We start from the raw sequence: 21,576 nt of genomic DNA on the forward strand, positions 1-21,576 counted from the left end.
GCAGTGGAAGAGGGTGGTTAGTGATGGCATAGCAGGCTGGGGATGTAGCCAGGTGTTTCAAAGCACTGCCTTACCAGGTTCTTGACGTACAGACTAGACTGGTAGTCTAAGAGTATAATGACTTTAAATATTCACAGCACCAAACAGTGCAGAATGCTCATAGCACCAGTAGGTGCTCATGAATGATGATGTCCTTGGTACTGGTGGTCTGCCTGGTCCCATGTAGCCTTCTCTGGACACACGCTAGTTGGCTGCATCCCAAAGCATCAGGTGAGGCTTCATGTGAGACCAGTTGTGCTTCCCTGACAAAATGATATAAATGCTCTTGGGTGACTGGTTAGGGTAGCCTGCTACACCTAGAGAGTTTTTTTCCTTTGTTTCTGTTATCAGGGGGTGTGTTTTGTGGAAAGGGTAGTTGGCTGTGCGTATGCTTTCTGTAGGTTTTTTTTATTAAAAAACTTAATGTATGTAAGTGTGTGCATTCACACATTCATGTTCTTTAAATGACCTGGGGTAAATAGTCATTTGACACCTGAATTTCCTGGGTAATTTAGTCAGGAACTCTGAACAGTCACTTAATATAATTTTTTATTAGCAGATTTATGTATAAAAGATTCTTGTTCTGCAGTTTAAATGCATTACCCTTTAAATGAAGAGTACCTTTTCTCTTGGCTGTGAATCATCTTTTCTCCCAGAGCAGTGTTTTCCTTAAGTAGTTTTGGTTTATCTGTGTAAGGATGGTTGTATGTGTTGTTTTTCTTAGATACTATTCTCTGACCTTACAAACAATTGTTGTAAGAAAGGTAATGTGCTTAAAGCTCTCCAGAACATCATAGGTTAGAGTTTTACAACAATCTCACTCTAACCCGTGTTTGGCTAAGTAACTTCAATGGGATCTGTAGGGCCTGGTTCATCATTTACCTAAACTTGTGTGATCGTTTAACGCTGAGTTTGAAATGCTGTGAGTCAGAATATTTTGCAAACTGCATTGATAAAAACGGGAAGATGAAATTTCAGGCAAAACCAAGCTGGTCTGTACTGAGTAGGTATTACTAAATGGATCTGATAACTGCAAGTGCTCTTTCGAGAACTCTTTTGTCGTGTGCTTTTGGCCACATCATGTTAAATGTTACCAGAAGTATCCTGAATGCTTTCCCAGCATCGTTTGGGAAGTGATTTCTCTAATTGCTGTAGGGAATATAATTTGCCCTTATAGTTCATGCGGTCAGAAATAGGTTAATAAACAATCTTAATATCTTAAGATGGAACAGGAGTAAAGAAGATAAAATCCTTGAGCAAAATAGAAGAAACTTGAAATATCAAGTTTGCTTTGGGAAATATCCAGTTTTCTAGTATTGTTCTGAATCTGTTTTTAGATTCAGGAGGCCCTTGTAACCTTGGCTAGGAGATGATCCTGTGACTCAATGTTTTAACAGTATACTTCGATGGTATAATACGAGTTGGAAATCAGAGAGGCTTTGTGAAGCTTTTTAGTTGAGCAGAGACAGTGATCCAGGCATATGCATCACGTCCAAGTTGCACATGATGTGCAAACTGCACAGCTGCCTGCCCCCCTGCCCGAGGAGCACGTGTGAGCACACGGCCCGGTCCTGCAGCAAGAGACTGAACTTGCAAAGTTGTGTAGACACCAGGAAAGGCCAGCTCTTCAGAGAGTTCATCTGGGCTGCAGGCTTCCTAGGGCTGTTGGCAGCTTGAGAAATTCCAAATTGCCAGTTGCCTAGAGGGTTTTTTAATCTGTGAATGTTTAAAATAGTCAATTGCTTTGGCATATTGACATGTGTAGCGTACCATGAGAATTCCAGCAGTTGCATTAAATGCAATTACTTCACAAAAGACAGAATGTTATTCCTTTTAATCTGTTTATGATTGCTGGCTTCCTCAGTGTTTGTATCTCTCTACTGTTAAATATATGAAATTGTTTGAAATGGCATTTTTGCTGTCACACAGGTAAGCTTAATGCATACTGCTTCCATTATCAAGAAAGGTGTATATTTTTGGATCATGTCTTTTGTAGTTCATATAATTTGTTCCCTGAGGGAAGGATTCATTTTTATGTGTTGCATCACATAAAGGCGTGCATCCATTTTAAGCAGGTTGTCTGGCAACAGCAAGATAAGAACATCCATAAAACATGTTGGATGCCAAACTTTGCAGTCTACTTTCTTTGTTAGAAATTGGATGTGGCATGTGAATGTAGTAAGTGTGCAAAAGAAGGTAATTTTAGTGAAATGCACTAGACTGATGATCTTGTGCAGAAATTAAAATTTGCTCTTCTAGGTGAGGCAGCCTCAGCTCAGCAAGAGGAAGGCTTTTATGTCGTCATCTAGCTCAAACAATTAAAGAGGGGAGATGGAGATCAGATCTCCATTTTGAAATGGCAGCTGGAGATGCAGGTTATCCATAATCAGATGCACTTTGTAGAGCCTTTGGAAGTAAAGCAAAGCAAAAACCAGAAAAATGGTATGTTGAAAAAAGTCTGAGAACAAAGCCATGGAGAAAAAGGGCTTTTTGAAGAGAATGCTCTCCCCACTTTATCCAGTGTATGTGTGGACTCCAGAACAGATCCTAGCATTGTATGCTGCATACTCCTAAGACCACACTGGCAAGACTGAGCTCATAGCAATACACAATGAGTAAGGAATTATACAGAGGTGGACTGTATCTGTAACGTGTAGGGACCTGTGTGCCTCTCAGGTTTGCATAGTATCAGGCACATCCATGCGAGCTCTAAGAGCTGTTCACAGCAGCCTGGAGATGAAGTGCATTGTGCTTCTGACCACACTGTGGTGCAGACATACACAAGAGATTCTTGTTTAACTTCAACGTTCTGCTGTGTTTGCCTTGTTCTTTGAATTTCTTCTCATTTATATTTCTTGTTTGTGATCTGTTAGCTCCTTGACTCCCCTTCCCAAACCCCCAAGGGGCCTGTTCTTTGAATTCCTTGAACTCTGCCATTAAAGCCATTTGGTCTGTTGTCTTTTCCTTTCATTGGTCTTCCTTTTCTATTAAAGCCATTTGATCTCATGATTTTATTTCTGTTGCTGATGTTTTCAGGCACAGCTGTAGGTTGAGCACCTGGAATAAAGCTTGTTAATCCTTCTATGTTTTACTTCCAGCCTTGGGTTTTTTGCCTTCAGGTTGTTTTTCCGAGTTTGTTTCCCACTATGTAAAGTGGCTTGATGTGGACATGAATGAGCAAGTTAGTGAGCTGAATAATCCACAGTGAATTTGCTATAGATTTTCCACTGCGATGGAAGATCTGAAATCTTATATTGCGTTTCTGAACTCATTTGTGAATTGCTGGTTCCAGAGAATCAAGATCATCCAGGAACAGAAGATACTGGACTAGATGGACAGGGCAGATTGTTTGGATTCATTTTTCAGTATTTATACTGGATCTCCAGGAAAGCAAAAAGGGAAATAGGTGCTGTAATTTCCATCACCCTCCTTGGTTTCCAATATCTGAGGTAAATACTACACAAGAGCAGAGATGCAAGGTATAGATGCCATTACTGTTCTTTGATTAGATACCATTATTCTTCCTTTCATTACTCTTCTAGCTGCACACAAAAATCATTGATGAACCTTGATGATATTTCAACATATTTTATGGACAGAAATTTGAAATGAGCAAGGTTTAAGAAGTTTGCCAAGCACTGGCTTTATAAACTGTTTCTAAGTTTATTGCTCTTCCATGATGACCTGATGACTGCCAAAGAAATAAAGGCCATATTCAGTTGATATGATGCAAAATACCATTTCCTACTGAAATAATTAAATGTTGGGTTCTGTCACTCACGAGATCTGGTGCTGACAAAGCTTTTGTAATTTAACAATCCATCGGTTTTGACAGATGAAGAAAATAATTCACAAAGCCTTCTCCCATTTCTTTCCTCTCATTCTATTCACTTCAGACAATTAAGTGTGAATGCCAATATTGTTAACAACGATGACCCCGCTCCCCAAACTAAAACATACATTCTTTTAAATTTCTACTGTTGTCTAGGGTTGCAGTGCAAGATTTGAAGAAATTCTGGGAAAAGGTGGTTAGGAAATCTGATACAGTTATGAAACCTGAAACAACACCTGGGTGTGTACAGCTGCCTGTTTGTAGAACAACTGCATTCATGCTGTGGTTGTGGGACTTAGTGGAAGAACTGAATTTCACTCCTGACTTGCTGCTTTGCCATGCAAGGGTCATTCAGCTACTCAGTACTTCAGCATCTCACCATTTCAAGCAATGCTATTCTGTGTCCCATTCTGTCTCATAAGTTCTAAGAATTGCTGTATGAATGGGAGCAATAATTACATATTCATTCTCTTCTGTGAAGTTTTTTATTAAGGAAAGGAACCATTTACCCAGAAGACTTTGTTGAAATGGTGCCCATGCCACTTGTTGATAACACTAAGCGATTTTACTAAATATCGATCTTGTGATTAAACTATCATTGTAAAATGCAATTGTAATGCACAAAATGAGATTAAAATTGCTTTCAGATTCCATGTAGAAAACCACAAGTAGGCAGTGCCCTAGCCAGTCTGCCCTGGTTTGTTTAACTGTGTCTCTATCAGGCTGAGGGATTAGTACTTACCTTGTAGGGAACCTGTGGCTGCAGCATTGCAGTAACATCATCATCAAAACAAAGGGCTCTGCTTTTGATTACTGAGATTTGATTTGGAGAACTCTTATCGTTAGATGAGGATCTTAACCCCTTTTATCATGTAAGATAATGTAACATAAAAGTTGTATTGCAAAATGGGAAATATAGTGCCCTATCAGGTCACTGGTGTGTTGGAGAATGAAGACTTCAGGAAGCAGGCATGTGCTAGGTTCACACACAGCCATTGGTGGCTTGAGGAGGAAGGATGACCCTCCTCTGGTATCCTCTGTCCTCCCTTCCCAGAGGGAAAGAGAACAAAAATCACCTTGCTAAACCATTGAGATCTGGCTTGCAGTTTCTTCTCCAGGTCTATGAGCAGAGATAAAGATGGGTTTAGTATTAGCCATACTTAGGACTGACCACAAGTGTGTAGTCAGGTATGTAGCCAGAAAAAGGCTGCACAAGCTATGAGACTGATTCTTCTGTTGTCTTCTATTTTGCCTGTCTTAATGACTGGAAACTAAAATGTTGGAAACACAAAATCCCAAACTATTTTACCAAGATATTTTTCCCCTTCCATCCTGGCAAGGACATCCAAGTTGTATTTCTTTAGAATGCCCACTGGCTGAAGCTGCATTAAGTCTACAGCTAAGTTTGGAGAAAGGTCAGCATGATGCGTTGGTATTGTAAGTGTGCAAGAGCAACTGTGGCTGCCTGAACTGTTGTCAGTGAGTGGGGACCTCCTTCTGGCTCAGGTGACAGGAACTTGTGTTTTGGGGTTCACAAGGCTTCTGGGTTTGGCTGCGTAAGTTAGATAGCTGTTGTGCTTAATGGAAAATGGATATGTTATGGTGGGGAAGCAAGGTAAAATAACCTGAAGTGCTGAGTATGGAAGACTGAGGTAAAAGGGAGGATGGGAGGAAGTTGTTGACTTGTGACTCTCTCTGAACTGAGAAGGGAGAGGTGCTGAACTGAGAAGGGAGAGGTGTCATGCAAGAGTAACCGAGGAATGGTGGCAGAAGGGAAAATGAGCCAGCAAGGTGGAGAAGGCAAGATAAAGAGCCCTGCAGGAAAGCAGATGTGAGCTGAAGCAACTGCCAAGGGAAGGAGGCAGCTCTGTTGCTCACAGTAGCAAATTCCAGGGGATGACAGAAAAAGAAAGGAAAGTTGAGAGGGGGATTCAGGCAATTGCAAGCAAGTGCATCCAAAGCTTAGAGAAGCATGTCACTGTAGGAATGAGTAGCAGTTTTTCTGTTTTTCAGCCATTTCCCTAGAGCCAGGCTCTGCTGGGGACCTCAGAGCAGCAGCTGGGAGTGAGTGGCTCAGGAGAAGTTACAAATTGCACTTGTAATTTTTTCCTATCTAGTTTTTTTTTTTTTTAAGTGCCTGCCAGGTGGTTCTAGTTGAGTAGGATGATTTTGAAAGGCAGGATTCCCATTGTCCCATACAGAAAGACTGATCTGCTAAAGTAGAGTGACACTTGCTTTAACTGGTGATAATTGTATGGTCCATGCTGGCAGATGTTGCAATTGTCTTGACCTTTCATTCAAGTGCAAAGACTAATGCTTTTGCAAGAGAGCTTGTTTGGAGCTGTAATTACCAGACTAGAATATGTTTTACTGTGCAATGGGAACATACTAGAAAAAGTCTCTGAAGACCTTTATTTGTTGGGTAGTGATAGTACTATAATAGAAGCTTAGTCCTGCCATTCCCATGTCAGTATTAATTTGTGAATAATTAGTAAAAGAACCTAGGATGAATGTACTGGTGATGGATATATTGTGAAAAGTGAGCTTTTGTTTGTTTGCCTTTAAAATAATTTTTATCTATTTAATGTTTCTATTCCTCATTTAGTAATTGTGCCTTTAAATTACCTAAAAATAGGTAGATTAAAATCTACCTATTTCAGGAGCTCCTTCCATGTCTTTACAGCTCTTTTATGTCTTAATGACTGGAAAACATAGAGCATCCTTAATCTATCACAGCATGGGAAACGCCAGCAAGCACTGGCTCTATTTAATGGCTTCCATAGTGCTTTTTCCTGAATCATAGATGTTTATTATTTTATTTGTAAAAGAATTAAACAGCACAGCTAGACTTCATGAACTGTATTACTTAGAGGTGTTTCTGTTGCTGTTTAATGATTTAAAAATAAATAAATAAATGTTTCTGGTCCTTTGCAGAAGCTGGCAAGAAAGCACTATACATTCCTTCAGTGGGAGCGCTACTTGAGTGGTCGTAGTGAACTGGAAATTGCTGTTGCACAGCGAAACTCAGTTGTTTATCTGTTTTCAGCCCAGCACATTTTAAAGTCTGCATGTATGTAAACTGTGAGACTTGGAGCAGATGTTTCAAAAAATGTCTCTGATTAGAGAACAGGCTAAGACAAGGTTGGTTGGTGTTCAAGGACTGAAGCAAATTTATCTGGGTAATGGAGCTGCTTGGCAGTTGACAGGCCAATTAGACTGCAAAGTATTATTTGCAAGTCTGTGTTGGATCTGGTAGTGGCTATGGGGTCAGTTGTCACTCCTTGAAAATATGACTCAGTTGGTGCTTCTCCTCCTTGTCGATGTAAGTAGCTCTTTAGAGTACAGATTTTGGCCAGCCCGGGCTAGGGCTGTAGTGAATTTCCTGTTGACTTTCTGGATGTACCAGCTTTGTGTGGTAAGGAAACTGAGATGTGAAAGGCTACTTAGGTGGCTAGGAGTCCTTTAGAAATATCACTGATACTTAAATATATGTGTGCATGCACCCCATAAACCTTAAGGGAATATTTTTCAGGACAGCTTTTTTGTTTAAAAATGATCACTCTTGCAGTAACAAAACCATAGGTATGTTTCCAACAGTAGATCAATAAAGGTAATATGAGCATCTGTCTCTTAGAGGCTCCTGGCATCCATCAGATAAAATCGGTTCTGGGAGCAGAGGCAGAAAGACTAGTTTCTGTGGTGCAGCTAAGAGTACGTTTGCTCTGCATCATTTACCGTGTTGTGCAAATATAGGTCTTGTCCTCCAGCCTGTTCATGCTTATTGAATTTTAGCACATCCTTTTCAACACAGGTGCCTGTGTAAGTTTAGTCATGCTCCTTTGCAGGCATCTTCTTCAGCTAGACAGCAGTATTTGAGGAGCATTGAGTTAACATGAAGAAACCTCTGCTCTGTTTAATTTTGTCTTTAGAAATTTCACCCGGAACTCTTTGGCACCTAGGGCTGGATTTGAGACTGTCCCCTGTGTGGAGCTGTACGTGTTGCTTCAGGCAGACTTCTTGGCCACGGGTCCTGCTCTTCACTACCATTTTCCCTTGTTCCACATAGCCTTGCTTTGTTTACCTCCCACGCGTCCCTAGAAGGCCAAGCGCAGCCTGCTTCCCCCCACCTCACACACATGCGATGACAAGTCTTAGTGCTTGCCAACTTGTGTTGCTCTCTTTTCGTCATAGCTTGAGAACATATCCCTGCCCCCTTTTTTCTTCCTCCCATCTTCTATAGTGTCAATGAACTTTTCTTTTTTCTCCTGTTGCTATAGTTACACTGCCTTTGATGAAATCAGCTAGGTCCTTCCTTTACAATTGGAGTCAACTCTTAGCCATACAGGTTCTGGCAGTAGTCCCGTCCAATATTAGTCTTTGCATAAGCATCATATCCATATTTTTGGGGGTCTTTATGTGTTTGTTCCAGGAATACTGTTACCTATGTCACAAAAGCTCATAGTCATCTTGAAAATGAAACTCAGCCTTGCAGTATGCAAATCTGGCATTCAAGTCAATGGTAATTTAGGCTACAACTATTCCAGACCTTAAACTGTTCCTTGCTGGTTTTTAGTTTGGCCATCAGTCAAAACTGGCAGGGGGTTCCCTGGTTGGTTTTCATCAGTTCTTCTGAAACACTATTATACTGTCTTCTGGGTACTCACACTCCTACATAAGGAGGGTTTCAGAACACTATTTGCTTCCTCACATTTTTAAAGGAGAAAGTGCAATTTATATCTGTCAACTGAGGCAGTGCCCAGGACTCTGTTGAGAGGCAACTGGTGAGGTAAGGAAGGGACAGCCTGCTTGTGTAAGCACATGCTGAAGTTTTGGCCTTGCCTTTCCTTTCCTCAACACAAATCTTTGAAGTTGCTCTGGGGATGTGCTGTAGGAAGAAGCATCAGGGAGCACAGGGATCTCAAAGTGAGGGTGTAGCATCTGGGTGGCCCGTCAGTTGGGCTCAGTGGTGTGGGCTTTAGTCATTGAAGGTCGCTTGAATTGTAACAAACCATAGGCAGGAGGTCTGAAACCAGTGTGCTATATCCAAGCTGATCTAGGACTAACAGCAGTTGACTTGTTTGTTTGTTTGTTTGTTTTTTTATTTCCCCGTTTGTAATATATGCAGGACTTCTGATCTCAAGCTCTGTCTGATCAGTCAGTGCCAATGAGAACTGGAAGAGGGTGCTGTCAACCTGTCTCTATTAAGTTAAATTCTCTTCAGGAATAAAGGGGAAATAATTTCATTCCTAAAATCCCAGATGAAAAGATGCACTTCTAGAAAACTCTTACCCAGCATAGAGCCCATAGGAGACAGTAGTAAATTTACCCCTTTTTCAGAGGGTTTAAATCTCAAACCAGTTTGCATCCCAGTTTCACAGACTTAGAGGAACGTAGATACTGATCTGGAACCAAATGTTATGACTTGCCCTGTTTGTAATATTTGTTTAGGAAAAAAAGATATTTCTTGTTGGATTTTATTTAGAAAAGTTTTGCAGAGCAATTTCTAGGCTCTTTCCCGTGGAGCAATCATGTTCAGTTACACTTATGGTAAACTGATGTTCAGAAACCAGGAACCCTTAAGGGATGAAATGTCTTCATGCAAAAACTTAGTTTGTTTTGGTAGGAGATAAGATTGTCATCCTTATTAGTCAGGGTCTGCATTCTGAAAAGTGAGTAACAGACGCAGTCGTCACTGATTTCAGTTTTGAGAATTGCAGCTTCTGCATTTCCATCTTATATGATATTTCCAGTTTAATTCTGAGTTCTGTGGTAAATAGGAAGTTCCTCACTACTTCTCCTGACTGCTTCCTCACTGCTTTTTCTCCTGACGTGACTTGCATGTGGTTATTCACAATTGTTTCCGGACATCACTGTAATAGTTTTGTTTTTCTTTAAGCAAGAGCTTTCAGTTTTAGTGGTTTAGTGTGTGCCTTTAGATGTAGATGAGGCAGAGCTGAGATATATCCTTTCCAAAATAGATGCCATCTGAGAAAACGGTTTTGCAGTATTCATAGCAAGAAGAAATCATTGTTCTAGTATTTCTCAGTTTGTACTTGTCTTGCCTATGTGATTTTCTGCAAGGTAATATCTTGTTAAACAAACAAAGTAATTTAGTGATTGTTGTAAATCAGGCTGTCAATAGAAGCAATGTCCTTAAAAGCCACAGCTGTAAGACTTTCTCCATGGAATTTGGTTTCTAATATCAGCTTTAAAATATCCTCATAACTGTGATTTGTTGCTGCAGTGATCCTGTTCTTCCTCTTTCAGAATGAGAAGGCTTTGGGGCATTCTGTGAGCCGCTCTTCTAACATCTCAAAGGTATGTTCCTTGGTATAACTTAGTCTTTGATAAACTTGGGGATACGGGGATTTCTCTCATTTCAAAACTGGGGTGATATACATGACAATGTGACCAGTAGAAAATGCTTCTTATGCTGTCTGTCACTGATAGTCACTCCTGAAACATTAGAACTCTCTGGTGTTTTGCAGACTGTCTTTACAGGTCAAATGAAATGGAAACTACAGTAGGTTTTCTCTTTCACACTGTCAGCCTCCTTAGCTTAGTAGGAGCAAGATAGATGACAGATGCCTGAGATCATATCTTGGGGGGAAAATCACTCCAAAAACATCACTCAAGTATGTTCTTTTATACCATAAGCTATCCGATGTAATGTTCTCTGTAAGGTATGTATAGACATGCTTCCCATAATATGTATTTGATATATGGTTAAACATTATTTTATTGTCACTTCAACACTGGATTGTTGTTAGCGCCATGAAATGCATTGTTATCAGGGCATGATTATGTAAGTATTTTAAAATGGTAGCTATTTCAGGCCCTGATCTTGTAAGGGAAGCGTAATGCTCTACCTATTCTAGTCACACTTCAGTGTAGCCGATGGACACATCAAAAGTGCAATTGCTTTGTTATGCCATTAGGAAAAAAGCATCTTCTGTCCAAGATAAGTTATTACAATACATACCCTACTCCTATTTCTGCATTACAAATAAGAAGATTTTTAGTTAGCTGGAAGTCTGACACCTTTTTTGCTTAATACAAGTGCAATTGCTTAAAGCCTTCATGCAAGCAAGGCTGTGCTGGTTGACTGGTATTTTTCATGGGGTGCATAAGCCTCAACCCTTCGTTAGCACAGTTGATGTTGCTGGTAATAGTGACTTTTAATGAGAGACTGAGTCATTATGGCTGTGACAAGCCCAAGTCCCTTTTTTCTATTTTGGGTACTTGAGGATATAGGAAGCTATTCACGCATATCTCCAGCAGAGGAAACAGTGGCTGCACTTAATTTACAGTTTCTATGGGCACAGACAACGTTCACTTTGGAACAGAAGGACAAGATTACTGGGTGTCTTAAATAATGAACAGGGCAACTGTCCAGTGCACAAGGTATTGACCAAGCTGAAGGTGTTGTTATGGACTGATGCGGGATTGTGTTTTGCATTCAGTAACTGAAAATGTGCATTCACAGAAAGGGTTTTGAAATAAATACCATGTGAGTATAACTTCTCATCTGTGCTTTTCTAAAATGGGACTATGCCTGTTCCTTCTTACCCTGGCTCTTCTCTTCTTAGGTATCCTTAATTGGATTTTCAGGCGTTGTTCAGCAGAGATGGTAGTTTTATCATAAAGTGTCATTGTGCTTTTCCCAGAGTGTCTGAAATTCAGCACAAGCCTTTTGGCAGCAGCAGTGTGGTACCCATATGAAGCTGCGCAGTTCATTCTTAATTCATCGAGAACTGGTAGTGTGGCAGTGCAGTGGGAAGGACGTTGCACTCTGGCAAAGCTCTCCTGGGAGTGCTGGCAAGTGAGACATCAATATTTGCATTCATCTTGAAACACTGAAACGTTCAACATGATTGCTGTGTGTTGCAAAAGCTAAAGTTCTCAAGGGGAGCAAAAGTCAGCTTTGCCAGTTCAATGGGTGAGACTCTTTGGTTGCAAACATGAGCTTCCCAGAGGTATTGATGCTCTTACTGCTTCTCTGTTGGCTCTGTGTCTGATCCGTTCTGTGCACTTACTCCGCTCTGGAGATAGCTTCTAACAAGGGAAAGAGGTGGAAGTCTCGTCAGTGAAAACAGTCCCCTGATTTGCCTCACACATCCGAATGCTGCCTTGCATATCCAAGCAGTTCAATTTATTTTGCAGTCTACAGGTGGGTTGGCTGTTGCAAGCAATTTGTAGGACAAAACAGGAAAGATTATAGTAGTGGGATGCTGCGTGGAAGCTTAAGTACATGGAAAATTTTTCATTAGTTCTGAGGTTTAACAGGAAAGCACCTTTTATTTTTGTTCAGAATAGCATAACAACCTGGCCAATAAGGCAGATTGAATACATGTAAAGGAAAAAGTGTGGAAATGCCTGGCTGCCTGTATAACCCTTTTTGAAATCCATAGACCTTGTTGATACTACACCATTTTAAAAGAAGCTATTTAACCACAATTGAGTTTAATCAATTATATGCTGCATTTCTAGATATGTTGGGGGGGGGGGGCGGGGGTGTGTACAGAAATAATGATCACGCTTCCTGCAAATGACTGTTTCAGCTATTATTTTTCCACCCAAATCTAGCTTACAGCGTAGCAACATAGCAAATCTGCTACAAACGCTTGGCACTGACACTTGATTCAAAGCCTTTCTGGTGCTGCTATGTCATTATGAACCCACTGTGATTATTACTGTGTATCTTTCCACTGCTCTCAGTTGCACAGTGCAGTGTGAGTGGAGAGGATTGAGTCAGAACTCAGCCTCTAGCCAAGAGAGGATGCTGTGTTACTCGATGTGACCAAGGAAAGCAATGCCCTATGGCTAAAAGTGATCAAGGAGGGAGGCAAACAGATGGTGCCACTGAAAATGAGATCAGCTGGTAGAGGTAGCAGGACCTCTCCAAACATAGACCCCAAGTGTTGGGGCCAGGTGGAGCCGTGCCTTAGGAGGAAGGGGCAAAAAGGCAGTTCTCCAAGAGGCAGATGCTAAGAGAGGCTGAAGAGATGCTAGTACATGTGGCCAGGCCAAGAAAAAACAATCACCTGAATACTTGGCTAGGGATGGAGGCCAGAAGCAGCAGAAAAAGGAGTAGGGAATAAGACGTAGGAGGATCTTCATATGGTGTCATTAGGTTTTGTACAGTCTGTTGCACGCTGGGGGATGTGGCATTCCTCCAGGCTTTCCTTTGCTTTTTTGGTGTGTGTATTTCAAATGCTCCTTTTAAATCTGCTCCATGCAAAACATTTGAATTTCTGGAATCTTTTCTATGTTTGCTTTGAAATTTTTAAAAAAAAAAAAGTAAATCTTGATGTCAGGTTGAATTGATGTTAGTGATGGGACTTGGACACAGCCCGATTCCCAACTTGCCCCATTCAAGCACAGTGATGCTTCTTGATTGGCACAGAGGTGTACAGCCTAGATCCACATCTCAACTGTTTACCCTAAGCCAGCATTTTTGCCAAGAAGCCACCGTTCACTGGTAAGTGCCTTCATCATACAAGCCACATAGAGAAATAATTAAGCTTTATAGAAGCATAGAAGCTTCATCCTCTAAATATAGATTAAATTGACCCTAAAACACAGCTAGTCACTGAGAGTAGCTAAAAAAGGGATTTTCACAGTGGTGGTAATTCATGCCCTCTGCTCTTAGGAATAAAGGAATTGTGCTTACAAGCAGATTAAACAAGGTCACTAACAAAGCTGGCCTGTAAACAGTTGTCCTCAAATTAGTGATAACGTTTAGCTTTAAAGTGTCTGGTATATTCTGAAACTGATGATGTGATGTATGGACATATCTTCGGGTCATCTGTGTACTGTTCCTGTCATCTCATTGCTCTGGAGGGCTGATTTTAGCATAGTGGGGAAGCACTTTGTAGTCTTATTTTCCTGGCCCTCTAAGGGGTAAACTTTGAAAATGCTAATACTGGGATCACAGCAAAGGAATCAAAAGTGCATTCCTTAAAAAATGTAAATGCTTGGTCTTCTCTGAAGGCCTGTACAGTTTTCTCTTTTGAGCAGAAGCACACTGTAAAGTATTAAATTATTCTTGGGCTGAATGGCATCCAGTGCAGACGCAAAGTGGTCGCCTAAGCTTGCTATGAAATTTAAAATCCATTTAGGCTGTTCATCAGCTTGGAACAGATTTAGAAAAGCATATGAGTACACACATCCACTGTTGCCTGAAGCTTTGATGGATTCAGTGAGCTTTCGTCTGTAGAAAAGCAGTCCAGATTTTTCAGTCACAGGGCTTAGCTATCCTGTAGTCTATCAGATGACCAAGGCTTACTGAAAAGAACTGCTGCTTGGAGGTGGTCTGTTCAGGTGCATAAGCCTGGGGGTAGGGAAACAGAAGTTGCTTTAAAAAAAAAAAAAATTAAAAAAAATCCTTCTATTGAGCTATTGGGGAAAGGAAAAGACAGGAAAAATTGTAGTGTGAAGATTAAAGTGTGGTCTTTTCCCCACCCACAAGAGCAAGTAATCTCATGCTGGGGCACGGTGCAGTTGTGTTCGTAAGGAGTGTGATAGTCTCCCTCTGCTGTGATAAATCCCCTCTCCTAAGCCTGGATTCTTACTTCATATAGGTATGAGGGCACCCTGTGAAGGAGGAACTGCAGGAGTTTCCTTTTTCTCTTTTGTTCCCTCAGTTCATTCAAGGTATTTTGAGGAAGATTTTAAAGTCAAATAGCTCCCCCCCCCCCTTCTTCTCCCTGCAGAACCTGTGCAATTGTTGCTGGGTTTAGTCAACATTAATCCTGTGCTATAGGCAGGTTGAATTATGCTTGGGGAGATTTTGAAAGGAGAGATAGCCTCCTTTCGCTAGTGCCTTCAGCGCTGGTATCTCTAGAGAAAGTTCACGCCAGAATCCTCCTTTAGATTTCTTTAGGAAGAATGAGGGGAAACTGACTTCGGCTTTGCTCCTAGCTTCTAGACATAATTTTAATTATAGTCATATACATTATATAAAGTATGGAACAAAGTTCTTCCAGCAGCTGACTGGTGGTTCCTATTGAATTGTCACCAAAATTATATGGTGGAGTTGATCATCCTGAAAATTTCAGATGCCTCTTTCCCTTATCTTCTTTGCACTGCTCCCTCCTCCCCCCAGTTTTTTTTATCCACTCTCCATTCTAATAATGCATCTTATCCCAGATAAAGACACTTGATTTTAATATGTGCTGGGAGTCAAAATGGCATGAGTCTGGTAGGGACAATTTAATGGTGAAGACCAGAAGTTACTGAAGTTTGATCCTGCCATGTTGGTATTTAGGAAGAGCTTTCACAAGCAGCTTGTCAGCAGGGCTATCTGCCCTTCACAACATCCAGTCTGTCCATAGCTGGCCTGTTCTGGCTATCTCAAGTTTCAGGTTAGTACACTCAGCATGGCTGGTTGGTCTCGTTGCACTGCTGGCTGGGTGTGCTAGTTCAGCTGGAGGCCTCCTTTGGCACGCGTGCAGTGAAACAACCATGTCTGTTCCACAGATGAGCTTTGGAGACTTTACAGCTGCAGAACACTTCAGTGAGAGCCATCAGCCAATGTGTACATGGAACACAGCACTTGCTGAAAGCATAAAAGCACAAACATGTTGCATCCTGGTGGATAGCTGGAGCCAAGCAACTGTATTTGTTCTGTAGTGGCTCAAGAGAAATGATGGATGTGTCCCTTGGGTTTAATCGAGACCTCCCTGCCTGCCTTCAGCCCGGGCTCAGGACTTTTCAGCCCAGCAGGCAGAAATGAATTTTGCCACTGTGGATGAGACAGGGCCGGGGCTGCCTCTGTCAAAGGGAGGGGACGTGAACAGGGCAGGGGTGGCATGATCAGAGTCAGATCCCCTGGGACTCTTCGTAGATGTCCTTTCCCTATCTGAAGACTAGCCAGGTTAGCTATGGAGCACCTTGCAGCGGCACTTGGTGCCTTTTTTCACAAGGCCTCCCTCACTGTTGTTTTCTTTCCTAGATCACTGTCTATACTTAGATCCTGCCCGAGGAACAGGTATGAGGTGGTTGGTTTCTGTGGTATAAACTAAGGAGGGAGCAGAGCCAGGGGCTTTTGCTGCCTCTGGAGACGTACCATGCAAGATAAGTACCTGCAATGTCCGTTTCTAGCAGCAGCCTTCTTAATACACATTTAAATGGGATCTGCACGAGAGAGATAAAATAGCTTTTTGGCAGTGAGTTCTTCTAAAACACAGGGCGTGATAACTGTCCCTCTGATTCTGTCTTTCCCATGTGCCTCTGCCATGTTCATCGTTGCAATGTGGTAATACCAGGGGTCACAAAACTCCCGGTGGCCCATTGCAGATCACAGCACTGCGATATCTGTGCTGAAAAAGTGCGGGGGGGATTGCTTGGGGCAGGGGCGGGGGGCAATTAAAGGTAGTGGGCCTCGATCACTGGTTGTGCTTGGTTCAGGACAACTCCGGGGCAATGGTGGGAGATGTCTCCACTTAGCCAACACCTACTATGATTAGCTGTCTCTTTAATCTCCAGAGGGACTGGTGGTAGCTGGAGTAGGCTCAGTGGAGACCATCACTGTGCTCCTGTGGCTCTCAGGGGGAACGGAGGCAGACAGAGACTGCTGCAGTGGTCTAGTGGTGGTTGAGACTTTTAGCATCTGTCTTTTTGACAGTAAGTGCAGCTACCTTTCAGGATTTTTATTGCTCTCTTATTTTATATATTTTTTAGCCCAGAAGAGCATAGTTTTGAAATGGGTTCATCACAGTGTAAAATAAAGGCAAACCTATAATCAAAATGCCAGGTTGAAATTTGGGTTGTGGAGTGTTTGGCTCCTTGTTCTATTGCTAAATTTGTATTTGTCTGAAGTTCCTTGTGCTGCAGTTCCTCCTGAGTAAAAGACTTAAAATTGTGCTTCTCTTCTCTAACTCTTTGTCTGCCCAAAGGAGAGGTGTGCTCCATTGTTAAATGTGTATAGTGCTTAGTATGTTAGTTCCAGGTCCTTAGCTGAGACTTCTAGATGTTTTTGTAGCACGAATAGCAGGGCCACAGTGTTGGTTCTATTCATGTGACACCTAGAAATGATGAAGTTTGCAGGTGTGGGGGAAAACCTTTCTTTGCTTCCTTCAAACTTCAAATCAGTGGAGGGATTCTTTTGGAGTCAGGTTGTTTCTAACTTTTTACCTTCAATGAATAATTTATTAAGGTCCTTACAATGTGATAGGCCCTGTTCTTTAAAATGAGGTATAATTGTTAGTACAGAAGTACGGCCCAGAGTGAGATGACAGCAACTGTACCCGGAAGTGCCATCTCAAATAAGCAGGTTATCTTGGAATATTCCCAAGCCATTGGCATGTTCACTATGGCTCACTTCAAAGATGAATTTATTTTGTGAGGCAGGGTGGGCTTTTTGGTTTTTGGTGTGCAGCATGTAATCACAAGTAGGGAATCAGAAAAGGCTGAGTTCTTTTACCAATAGATCACACTGTTCATGCAGTGGGGACAGAATGAGAACAACCAGCTATGGCAGCACATTATATAAATACTTATGTACATATATATATATGCATGCACACGTACACACATATATATAAAAAAAAAGATATATATATGTCTTCCTGATGGCAACCTGCCAGAGCGCTGTAGGCTTCCAGGGATTGCTGCCTTCAGAGTTGCTGTGATCATCTAAATACCAGTGCAGAAGGCCACACTGAATTGCATTAGATGGGAATGTCAATATACACAATTAACTGACTATTGACCTTTAGTCCTGAGCTATTTTAGGCAACCAGTCTGGCTGTGCAGGGTAACTCACTAGCACATAGCTCCAAGACTTGTCGTTGGAGGTGATATTCCTCCATGTGAAGGGCATGAAAGTCCACAGAGATTCAGTAGGTGATTCTGGGGTTAGAATGGTTGAATTCAGGCTGTCAAGGCTTGGGCTACCCATCACATAATGAGCATGGCAGAAACCTCCTATGATAAGGAGTGCTTTAAAACCTACTGTTGCTGTCACTGTTGTAAGTAGCCAGCCAACCAAAGGTGCTGCTACTTGGGAGGCTGCTGCTGCTGTGCCATTAAGGATGGTGTGTGTACCAGAAGCTACAGAGTGGTGAAGGCTTTGATTGCTTCTTTTCCCAGCCTCTTCGCAGCTGAGCCTTGCAGAGGAGCAACATCAGACCTCCAAGCTAGCTGGACCCACCTCTCTGTTGCATTCACCCACCGCATTGTCTCTTCTTTGCCCTGTTTTGGCCCAGGGCTGCCAGTGTTTCTCCTTTTCTGTGGCAGCTCTCTGCCTGATAGCTGCTTATCTGAGTTAGTAAACCCAGGCGAGCTGTGTAGACTGGTGAGTGTCAGCTGCATGCACTTCTGCTTCTAGGACTGGCAGAACTTAGTTCTCGGGCTCTTGGCAGCAGCTTGCATTTTGCTGTGCTCTTGTCAGTGAGTTGTGCATCCCCATTAGAGGCTCATTCTCTAATTGACTGGTGTTCCTCCAGCAGCTGAAGGTAGGGAAGTGACTGGTATTAAACAAGCTCAGTAAAAGAAGTGGTTAGTTTTACCTCACCTCACTATCCTAATATGATTTGCAATGCAGCTGTGTAAATAGTTTCACGAGCAAAAAGCGTGGGAGGAAAGGAGGATGGACTGAGACACTGGAGGCTCATTGAACCATGGCTTTTGGTGGTAGCCACAGCTTATGTTAGCTTAAACCGAGGGTGGGGCATAACTTCCTCCAATGTTTTGTTGTTCCTTTGTAGTGTCTTTCCCAAATGTGTTAACTTCTGTTCATATTTTGGTTGCATTTGCATTATGGATGAAGATGGAGCAAAGGATCCTCCTGTTTTGAAGCAGGAAGATAGGAGGAAAAGGCAATGTGCCTCAGATGTGGGGTTTTTGTAAGCTGTCCTGAACAGCGCTGGCATCTAGAAACAGAATAGTAAGCTTGAAATGCAAATGAAATTCCACAGTTTCTTGTTTGTCCCAGCTTTTTGATTTCCCAAGTGGCAAGACTTTGACTTTGTCTTGGTGCCAGGCAATTGGATGAAGAAACTAGTAGCATTGTTTCAGAAGGGAAATTTTGGATCATTAGACTGTCATGTCATATATACCATTGTCTTTTTTTTAAAGCTTCATTGCTAAAGTGAAAAAGTAGAAAGGCTGGATTCATTCTAAGCAGGTTACCTTCTGTGATTTGCTCATAACATAAAACCTAAGACAGATTTATTAATTGATTTGTAACTTTAGTTCCAACAATATATGGCTCTGTTACCATGACAGAATGCAACATGCTGTTTTACTAGTTCAATATTTTGTTTTCAGAAAATTGTTAAATATGTCTTTTTAAATAATTCATTATTTAAGTCTTATTAATTTTCATTTGCATAATTATAGTGGCAGATTATAGTGTGTCAGGTCTTTCACTAACTGGTCGGTCTTTCTTTAAAAAAGTGTAATTACTGCACAAACTCCTTTTAAAAGATAAGATTTGAGGTCAGTGATGTACCTTCTTTTAGGAGAGGTTAAGCATCAAACAGAGAGCAAATTTCCAAGTAATACCTGAATTCACCTTACAGTATGATCAGCATCCTATATTATTAGCATGTGCAAGTGGTGTAAAATGTAAAGAGCCATAGTTTCCAGGACAAAGCCAATAATTGATCTTTAAGTCTTTAATGTATTTTGTCACCGTCATAACATAGTTCAGTTTGCTTTCTGGCTCAAGGTTATTCTCTTGGGTTTTTTTATTCTATACGTGTACCTAGCCAAGTGGGATGGGAATTAAGTTACAGTGTCTTGCTACTGATCAAGAGGTGTGTGAGTTTGCCCCTGACTCTTGCAGACCCAGCTGTAAACGGATACCTGTTTTTTCAGGCTTGGTGCACCTGAGACATCCCTATGTGAGGCCAAATACATTGCTCTCTGTAGTGCTCTTGGCTAGAGGAAAAAAACCTTGACAGATGAGTCCTGTAATATGAAAAATGATAGTTGTATCTGTATTTATAAAGTCGCATGGGTATCCTAGTATATTCATCTTCTCTCACAAAGGAAGAAGAGTATATTGTGTGACAAGGAACCTTGCTTTTGGTATGAGAGTGTAAAGCCTGCAGCGGCCTTTTTTAAATATACCATAGGGGCTTTTAATAAATAGAGTATAATATAAGTATGGAATTGAAGAGTACTGAGACAGATAGAGCGTGTGTGCATTGCACCATGACCAAAGATCATCCAAGCAGTGATGGCTGAGCTAGCTCTGGCGTCTCAAGTTGCAGTACTGGGCTGGGCACAGCATGCTTTTGTGGCAACACACCTTCCATGACCTGAAGTCTGTCCTACTCTGGCTTTGTGCACTTGCCTGGCCCAGGTCTGTGCTGGCTGTGCTGGTTTTTGTGCAGCCCAGTGTGGTGTTGACACCTGTTGCTGTGCTGGTTGCTTCATTCCTTCCTGGGTTTCAGGCTTTGCTTTGCAGATCAAAAGAGCTGTAAACCTTTGTTTGAATTTTGAAATTTGAGAAGCGTTTTGCAGCGGTGGATGAGTGGCACAGCCTATCCAGAAGCTGTGGGACATGGGAGATCCAGGTTTAAAGAGTCTCTATTACAAGGTTAGCAATGCAAGTCTCCTCCTTGTCAAAGCTTCTAGGAAGAGTTGAGAGGTTTCTGTTAGTGACCCGCAGAATATAGCGGCAGGAAAAGCCTATAATAATAGCTCATTGAGTCCCAACTCCGAGACAATGATTGTTCTTGCTAGATTGATTTTAGAGGCTTGTCTGTTAAGTGTTAAATATGCCAAAAGCTTAGCTTTGTTTTTTGAGTTAGTTCAGCTGAATTCTGAGTTCTTCAGTTATTCAATTTCTCACTGTGCTCTCGTTGGGTCTTATGAATGTGACTGCTTCCACACCTCTTCTCCAAGTAGGTGGAAGACCCTGTCAGAGTAAGAGCAGGATGAAAGGCCTCACAAAGTACAAAGAGTGCTTCAGGGAATGGTCTGGTTTGGCAGATGGTGCTCATCTGTGTATGCTAGTACGGAAAATAAGTCCCCAAATAGTGTTTGAGTTACTGAATTACTGACGGTTCTGTCTTGTGAAAAAAACCTCAAGTCTCTAATCTCTTGTCATCATTATAAGTGGAAGGATTAGCTATTATGTGATAGCTAAATTCTGACTAGTCTATACACACACCTCCATCTAATTATTCTAATTACTGTAGCATTGCTTGTTTCCTGAGCTATTGTTCTGTGCAATGTTTGACAGCTGGCAGGTTCCACTCCAGAGATGGCTGCATTTGACCTTGGGGGAAAGCTTTTCTGGTCTGATTACTACTTTTCCAAGGATGAGGCTGTGTGACCTCCCTTTCTAGCATTTGACAACAAAACCACTATCTTGCAACTAGTCCTTGAATGTCTGATGTAGAGTGATACCTGACTCCACATGCTGTGTTTACCCCTGAAGGTGATTGCTGTGCATACCAGGCTCTTCCGACTTGTGACTTGGGGTTTTGTTTGTTTGTTTGTTTGAATTTCACTGCAGGCTGGAAGTCCAACCTCTATCTCTGCCCCTCACAGCTTCTCTCGGACTTCTGTTACACCATCCAACCAGGACATCTGCAGGTAAAGTGTGTTGTTTGCATGGCTACAGTGAGGCTCATGCAAGGTTCAGATTAAGAAAAAAACAAAACTGAAAAAGCACGTGTATGGGGAAGTAAGAGATGCGGGGTTCCCATACGAAACATCCCATTTGTTTGACTCAACTGCTGTCT

The 21,576-nt window shown here is 41.7% G+C and overlaps 1 protein-coding gene across 2 annotated transcripts in view; it reads left to right on the top strand.

Annotated features, from left to right (window-relative positions):
• The window catches only part of MARCHF8 (membrane associated ring-CH-type finger 8), a 97,987-nt gene that overhangs the window by 64,833 nt on the left and 11,578 nt on the right, over nucleotides 1-21,576 (top strand). For both annotated transcript variants that reach the window (XM_054832442.1, XM_054832443.1), the window contains exons 3-4: nucleotides 10,139-10,189; nucleotides 21,348-21,427. In XM_054832442.1, the coding sequence (XP_054688417.1) occupies nucleotides 10,139-10,189; nucleotides 21,348-21,427 (131 nt within the window). The remainder of the gene's footprint in view (nucleotides 1-10,138; nucleotides 10,190-21,347; nucleotides 21,428-21,576) is intronic.

The sequence above is a fragment of the Grus americana genome, chromosome 7 (assembly GCF_028858705.1).
Source record: "Grus americana isolate bGruAme1 chromosome 7, bGruAme1.mat, whole genome shotgun sequence".
In the NCBI taxonomy this organism is placed as follows: domain Eukaryota; kingdom Metazoa; phylum Chordata; class Aves; order Gruiformes; family Gruidae; genus Grus; species Grus americana.